Source organism: Marmota marmota, unplaced genomic scaffold (assembly GCF_001458135.2).
Source record: "Marmota marmota marmota unplaced genomic scaffold, marMar, whole genome shotgun sequence".
In the NCBI taxonomy this organism is placed as follows: Eukaryota; Metazoa; Chordata; class Mammalia; order Rodentia; family Sciuridae; genus Marmota; species Marmota marmota.
The window spans coordinates 33,101,419-33,109,746 of record NW_026000249.1 but is presented as its reverse complement, the minus strand read 5'-3'; the positions used below and the strand labels follow the sequence as shown (position 1 = coordinate 33,109,746).

The following is an 8,328-nucleotide window of genomic DNA, read 5'->3' as shown; positions in this document are numbered from 1 at the left end:
TTACCTCTTCTAAAGTTGAGTTGACCTGCATTGCTTGTGGTCCTTTCTTTCCTTGTCTTTTCATACTGCTCATGTTTCTTTCTGCTTTGTGAAACTATTGTGTTATTTATTTTCCCCCTATATTTTTGTATTGCTCTTGTATAGTTGTAAAGTCTCCGTTTTGTGGAGAAAGACAATGTTAACAGTTCTCAATATCAATAGTACATCATCTAAGCACACGTTTTCCTTATTACTACGTTTATAACTAGACTCTATGTCTACAAATGTTGGTTTCGATTATCATTTACAAATATAGTCATTAGTTTCATTAAAGGCTTACCATTTCTGGTAGCATGAAGAAAACTGAATTTCAGATGTAGGATGTTATGTTTAGAGGGAAACGAGTGAGGGTATGGGGTTAATCTAACTTAGTAACTTTTGAGAGCTCTAACCAATAGATGGGTAATTTATGGAAGAATGTATAGATTCAAACTCCTATCTGTATTTATAAGATTACCCTATGTATAAATAGTAAAATTTAGGGGTTTGCAAGTGGGATAGAGGGAGTAAGAATGAGAAAAACAAATAACAAGGAAAGAAAGAGAAAAAAGAGAGTGGGAAAAAGAAAATAAGAGAAAAAAGAGAAGAAATAAAAGGGGGGAGGGAGGTGGGGCATATGCAATTCCTCTATATTATATTATTCTGGTGATTCAGTTGTTAAAGACCTTTTTCATGCACAATTCTTGGTTTCACATATGTTGAGGTTGCGAGGACCAGAGGGGGAAGGGTAGAGGAGACTGGATGAATGGATGAAAAGAGAGAGAGAAGAGAAAAAAAGAAAGAAAAAAAATGTCTCTCAGAACTCTGTTTTCTTTTCTTCCAGTTGGTGACGTTGTCTATTCCTAGCTTGAGTCTCTGGGTTCAGGGTAGTGGTGGTAGTCAGTGTGAGAGGACTTGAGCTTCCACCTGTGACCTCTCTACTCTTATTCTCTGAGATGTAAACCTGGTGCCTGATCTGCTGCAGAACCGAGCTGGTAGCCATGCCCACCGGTTGGTGGGTTTTAAGGGTTGGTGGGATTTTCCAAGATGAGTTCCATCAGTTTTTCTCATAAGGTGTTTGATGAGGTGGGGGGTGTTGGGGAGACTTTATGTTTGTCCAGAGCTCGGTCAGGTGACCGCACAGGCGGGTGGCTGGGCCCCTCCGCCAGTTGGGGTGGTCTGTCTACTGCGCAGGTGGGCGGCTGTGCCCCCTCTCTGGGCCGCGTGGTCTGCTTTCTGCTATCTCCATTGATGGCCTTGTTCCAATTCCAGACTTCCAAGTTTAACTCCAACTTAAATTTGAATGTACTTTTAATGAAGCCTAATTGCTCTACATCTTCCACCTTTCACTAATATCCTCATAGCCTAGGAATCCCTTGAAGCAGAATGAACTACAGTCCATTAGGGTTAAGTGATCAACAATAAAGATATCAATTTTCTATAAACCCACTACACATATGTATTTAGATTTTGTAAACTAGATTCCAGGATTTAAACATTGTGAGGTATCATAACCAGTAACCAACAGTGCAAAATACTATTCCATCAACCAAAGCTATAAGATAAGGGTTAATATAACTAGGGAAAATAAGGCCTGTACTATGAACAAGATGGGGGTTAGTGGAAATCCTGGTGCACTGTAACTAGCATACTTACAGGTAAATTGATTTGTATACATTCTTTTTATTTATTTATTATTTATTTATTTATTTTTAATTTATAGATGACAGCAGAATGCATTACAATTCTTATTACACATATACAGCACAATTTTTCATATCTCTGATTGTGGACAAAATATATTCACACCAATTTGTGTCTTCATACATGTACTTTGGATAATAATGATCATCACGTTCCACCATCATTTCTAACCCCGGGAGGTGGCATGGAGTTAGAGATGTATACTTTCTTTCAATATTGGTTTAATTTTATCCTTTAAATACCAGAGCTGTCAATGGTTTTAGTTTGCACTGTAGATTTTAAAGAGTGAGGGACATCTTTGAAACTCTTTACAAATGTAAACCAGATCATGGAATGATATGTCATTGTCCATGAAGGTAACCACACACTAGATAAGTCATACCAACTTTTCAATTGAAGGCAACTGTCAAAGCTGGATGAAGTATAAAAACTATCTTCATAAAGACATCAGAAAACAAAACAAAAAAAAAGACATCAGAAAACTTTTAAAAGAATGAAAAATTGGATAGTATGGAGTGAGGGTAGAGGGGACAGAAAATGAGACCATTACTTGGACCTTATTTTCTCTGGGAATGTTTTCATAGTTCAGAGGAGACTAAGTAGTTGAGAAGCTGAATTGTGTTTTTAACAATTTCACACAGCTTTGTAGACAGATATTGAACTCTTGGGATTGTCAAAGGTGGGACAGGTGAAGGGTAGAGGCTAGAGTGTCTCAGAGATGGGACTCTGAATGCCTGAACCATTGAAGAATGGACCTGAAAATGTCCATCATTAAGACTGGACTAGCTCCACTTCTGTACTGAAGAGATCCCTCATTGCTAATTCCAACAAGCACTTGATGGAATTAAATATAAACCCTCTGTGGACAAGGACAATATTAATTAAGACCACAAAATACTTCTTGAAACAATTTTGCAAATATAATATCCAGCATGCAATAAGAAATAGCCAAACATCAAAGGAGATAAGATGTATGATTAAAAACCATAACAAAAGACTGTAGAAATATATCTAAACAGGCACCAGATATTAGGGTTAGCAGAAAACAACTCTAAAATAATCATATTTGCTATAAACAAGATGAAAGACATGATTAAGACTTGAAATTCTAGAACTCAGAAATAAGAACTTGTGGATAGGTTTCACAGCAGATTAGATATAGAAATTTAGGGAGCCAGAAAAGAGAACAGAGAATGTCCAAACTGGAACTTGGAGAGAATCCAAAGGTAGACAGCACTGAAGGGAGAATAAATGATGTTTGAGGGTTCAATGATAAGTCCTTGTTTAAGGTTGTGACATGAGATGCTGGCGCAGGGGGTGGGGTACGAGGCACGGAACTAACCTTGCAGAGTCTTTCAGTAAAGCCATGGTGTTGGCAGGCTCACTGCCTCTCTCATCTGCAGGCCGGGGAAACGCGCATGCCCGAGAGGCGGGACCTCCCCTATGACGTGACCCTTACGTCGTAACCTGACGAGCTGTGCCGCCATTGCTCCTTCTGAAGTGCCTCGCTTCGGGCTGTGCGGTCGCCATTTTGCTCGCTCTTGTTGAAGCGCCACAGTTGAGCAAAAGTTCTAGAGCGAGAGCGTTGCAGATATTGTGGTACCATGCCGTCCTTGCCGCTTCAGGTGGCGGTGGTCTGCTCTAGCAACCAGAATCGGAGCATGGAGGCACACCACATCCTCAGCAAGCGAGGTTTCAATGTCCGTTCCTTTGGAACAGGATCTCACGTGAAGCTTCCAGGACCGGCACCCAACAAGCCAAATGTTTATGATTTCAGAACCACATATGATCAGATGTACAACGATCTTATTAAGAAAGACAAGGATTTCTATATGAAGAATGGCATTTTGCATATGTTGGACAGAAATAAAAGAATCAAGCCTGGTCCAGAAAGGTTCCAAAATTGTAAAGAGCCGTTCGATCTGATCCTCACTTGTGAAGAGCGAGTCTATGACCAGGTGGTGGAAGAGCTGAATTCCAGAGAGCAGGAGACCTGCCAACCCGTGCATGTGGTCAATGTGGATATACAAGACAACTATGAAGACGCCACCCTCGGGGCATTCCTCATCTGTGAGCTCTGCCAGTGTATCCAGCACACTGATGACATGGATGATGAGATTGAAGAGCTGCTGCAGGAGTTCGAAGAGAAAAGCGGCAAGGCTTTTCTGCACACCGTCTGCTTCTACTGAAGAAGGCTGCCTCCCGCCCTCCGAAGCCATCTGGAGCTTCATTTTGTTAGTACTTTTGCCTTCCTGATACTTGCTTAGTTTCCTGCCTAATACTTTTAGGCATTTTGACATTGGACAGAGTATCACCCTGATGAACCTCAACCACATATAAAATGAATATATGAATACCAGGCTTGAAATAAAATGTCTTCTATCCCACTTTTACAGATAAGTGGGATGTCAGTTATAAATGTGTTCCTTCAAAAAAGAAAAAAAAAAGTTGATCGTTAATTTCCTCCAACATATGTACTCTTAAACTGTGCCTGCCTTTCCCTTTCCTATTTCCCTGGCCAGAGTGTATGAACACCTGGAGAAAAGTAGCAAGGTGTATCTTATTGGAAAAACTTGGAATTGTTCAATAAATAAATGTTGCTGGTTGTCAAGAAAGCTTGTTTACATTTAATTTGAGTTTTAGAAGGAGAAAAGAGAAATAATATGAGTAATATTTAAAGATAGAGTGGCTAAGAATTTTCCAAAATTAACTTTAAAAAATCATTTTAAAGGGTTTATGAACCTAGGAAGAAGGAAGGTGAGATTTGGAGTGAATATCAATACTTTCTTAGTCTATTCAGCTGAATTTTGGTGTGTAGACATATTAGAATATCTATGGTGATATTGATATTCATGGTGAGACCCTAGAAGCACAAATAGAGATGTGGGGCAATTTCCTTGAAGAACCCAAAAGCAGGAAAGGGCAATACATAAGTACTTAGAAGGAGTCAGGAGTCCAATTTGGAGAGCTGAGCTTAATATTTGTTACATTTTTGGATCTTAAATTTACCTCAGAGGCCATGTGTTTAAAGGCTTGGTCACCAGCCTGTGGCACTACTGGAGATGGTGGAACCTTTAAGAGGTGGGGCCTGATGGAAGGATGTTAGGTCACTAGGGACATGCCCTTGCAAGGGATATTGAGACCAGAAATTGCTTCTCTCTCCCAGCCCCACTTCCGGCTGCCATGAGGTGAGCAGTTTTGCTCTACTATGCACCCCCCACTATGATGTTTGGCCTCACCCCAGTCCAAAAACAACAGAGCCGAGTGACCATAGGTCACTCCTTTTAAGTTGATTATCCTAGGTATTTTGTCACAGCAATGGAAAGCTAATGCAATAACCAAGTTTAAACAAATAGAAGAGAGAAAGCAGAAGGAAAACATCCTACAGGTTGGGACCTAGGCAGAACTTAAATGGAATACAAAACCAGAGCTAAGCAAGGCTGTAAGATTCCATCCACAACATCTGAGTATCTGAGGCAAATGGCTTAATTTGGCTTAAAGGCATAGTACTAGGTTGGATGATCAAAGGCTTCAGAGGGGCAAATAACTTGATACTAAATGTCTTTTACAAAGATAATTCTCTAATCAATGTGAAAGGTGAACTAGAGAAGTTGTGATGGTTATGATCTCAGGACTGGAGATTAGACAGACTTGAGCACAAACCCTAAATTACTTTAACTCTGTCTCCTGGGGCATGCTGTATAATCTCTCTAGACTTCAGTTTTCTCATCTTTAAATTGGGCATCTTCACTGGATTCTTTTGAAATAAGTGTGATAATGCTTGGCCAAGTGCCTGTCATGCAGTGAGCATGCAGTAAGCACACTGTGAGCACTGATTGGGGCTCTTCTGAGGAGAAACCAAAGGCAGCAAGATTGACCAAAATGGTACTGAGATGGTCTAAGGAAACCTAGGGAGGTCAATGCATAGGCTTGTCAATAGCTGTAAGAATGAGGAGGGGGATATGTATCAGGGCTTGAGGCCACAGATTCAGTGTACATGAGGGAGTTAGTGGGGGTAGGAGGAGGATAGGAACAGTGAAATAACACAGAGAAAGAGCAAAAGAATCCCTCCAACTCATCCTAGGCACATACTCCATGTACAGGTGGGTGCAGCTGAATGAGCACTGTGCCCAGAGACAGACCTGATGAAACAAATGCCTGTGTGTGCAAAGATCCATATAATTTTCAGAACTGAAGTGGCTCACTGTATTCCAATATTCTTTTTTTTTTTTTTTGGTACCAGAGATTGAACCCAGAGGCACTTTGTCACTGAGCCATATCTCCAGCCTTATTTATTTATTTACTTAGAGACAGGGTCTGGCTAAGTTGCTCAGTGCCTCACTAAGTTCCTGAGGCTGATTTGAACTTGTGATCCTCCTGCCTCAGCCTCCCAAGCCAGTGGGATTATAGGCATGTGCCACTGCTCCTGGCTGTATTCCAATATTCTGCAGAAGTGTAGAAGCCCAGTGTAAACTCTGACCAGAGGCAAATAGCTTTTTTAATGATTATGGTCAGTCATACCATGACACTCAACAATTTGCACAAAGGTCAGCAGGCTGTTAATTTCTCATAGAACTGAAGAAACAATTAAAAATATTAATGGAAAACTTAATTGTTTAATTAATCTACTCTCCCTTTCCACATGGCCACTTCTTCAACCATCCTAATACTTATGAGTAACAGCTCATAAGAGATGCTGCTTATGTTCTCAGCCCAAGCAAGCTGTCTTGCAAAAGAGGTTAAGAATAGATTGCAACTCCCTCTGAAGTCTCTGTTTTCTACTTTTGCTGTTTTCAATTAGACAGAAGGAGTCAGTTTTATCAAAGGATTTTCTGAGGCTCCAATTTCTCTGACAAGGAGAAGTGTGAAGGCCAAATGGCCCACTAGGGAAGATTTAAATCAGTGGACATCACCAGTAGATGGCTTGCCTTAGTTATTTTTGGTTACTATAGTTCCAACACTGAAAGAACCAGGCAGAGGGCAGGAAGAGGTGACAAATGAAGAGATGGGAAAGAGGAACAGAGAAGTAAAACCTTCTAATGTGCTAGAGCACATTAGAGGTCTCATAACAAAAATCCTGTTTCCCTCAGTTTAGCCTCTCCACTGTCAGTTTGCCATCAGCTCGATGTAAGAAAAACAGTTTAATAGACAAAGTGATTTGTGGTCCCCTCATCTGCTTGCATCTCCTGAATCATTACCCCCTTCTCCAATATAGAACCCCCGTTGCCCTCATGCTGTTCTTCTCCCTTGCCATCAGACTGAATATGATCCTATTCTACAATTTAGATTTTTCCTTTCCTTTCTCAGCTTTTCCCCATAGAACCTGATCAAATATGCATGTTCACTCTACCAAGGCCTAGAAAGAGGTTACCCATATTGGCATGTTCAGAAAAGTATGGGACTCATAAGAGTCACTTTCAAGTAATTGTATCTGGATTCTACCAGAAAGAAGGGTACCTTGAAGGAGTTGCAACAATTTCAATAGTCACAATCTTCTGATGCTTTTGTTCTCAACTACAGCTAAATTCAGGATTAATTCAGATTGCTTTCAATTTTTGTTTCTGTGTATGGACAACTACTTGGGGGCTTGTTTGGGAAAGGAACTATGACCATCTGGTTCACCATCATACTCACACATAATTCTCCCCCCACAACACCTGTGTGACACATAGAATTCCACATTTGTTCCCCAAACAAAATGAGACAGAGCACATGATTGCTCATATGTTGATTTTCTCATACTGATCCCAGAGATGGTAAAAATCACTTTTCCATTCTAATAGCAGTCCTTGAAATACCAGTTTTAATATTTTCTGGGGATTGTGTAAACATTCAATAATTAATTCTCATAATACCTTGTAGAATTAGTTATGCTTATGAAAGTTTCATGGATAAAGAAAGCGTGTTGAAATTCTGGTTTAAGATCAAGGGAGAAGCAAAATTTAGGTTTAAACATCAGATGGAAATTGCTGAAAGCTAGATTCAGGCCACCCCATGCTTAAAGATAATCAATCAAAGACAGATGGTGAAGATTCTGAGATGGCTATTTTATAATTGGAAGTCCTCAACTAAGTACTTAACACATTTGTCTTTTTCCTAACAAGATATAATTTGATAAGAGGGGAAAATAGTTGACTTTTTAATGGCCTATCATATTCTACACTCAAGTGTTCCACTCATCCCAGTCAAAGACATAGTCATTTTCCCAGTGAGTCAAGGTCATTATGGCTTTCTTCCTTCTCCCATTCACAGCCACCCATCAGCAAGTACAATCACGTCGGCCTCCTAGATCCAATTTAGTTCATTACTGCTGCCACTGCAGCACTAGCCCTTGCCTGGAAAAATGAAATAGCCTCTTAAATATTCTTCCTGCAGTCATTCTTTTTTCCTTCCAACCTATACTCCCCTGATTAGTAAAACTTTGATGCTTTTTATAAACACAAAGCAGTTGTCATATCTCTGACTCTCATTATGTTTGAAATAAAACCAAAACTCTCTATCAAGTCCTATAAGGCTTTGCATTTTCTAGTTACTTTTTGACCTTAAATACTTTCATTCTTTTCCTTGATTTTATACTCCAGCCATTGCATTGCAGTCATCTTATTA

The 8,328-nt window shown here is 39.9% G+C and overlaps 1 protein-coding gene across 1 annotated transcript; it reads left to right on the top strand.

Annotated features, from left to right (window-relative positions):
• The first annotated feature begins 3,208 nt into the window (after positions 1 to 3,208).
• Positions 3,209 to 3,911, top strand: LOC107144377 (RNA polymerase II subunit A C-terminal domain phosphatase SSU72-like). Its single transcript, XM_048796529.1, has one exon. It carries the CDS (start codon positions 3,327 to 3,329, stop codon positions 3,909 to 3,911), a length of 585 nt encoding a protein of 194 aa, XP_048652486.1. The 5' UTR covers positions 3,209 to 3,326.
• The last annotated feature ends 4,417 nt before the right edge of the window (positions 3,912 to 8,328 follow it).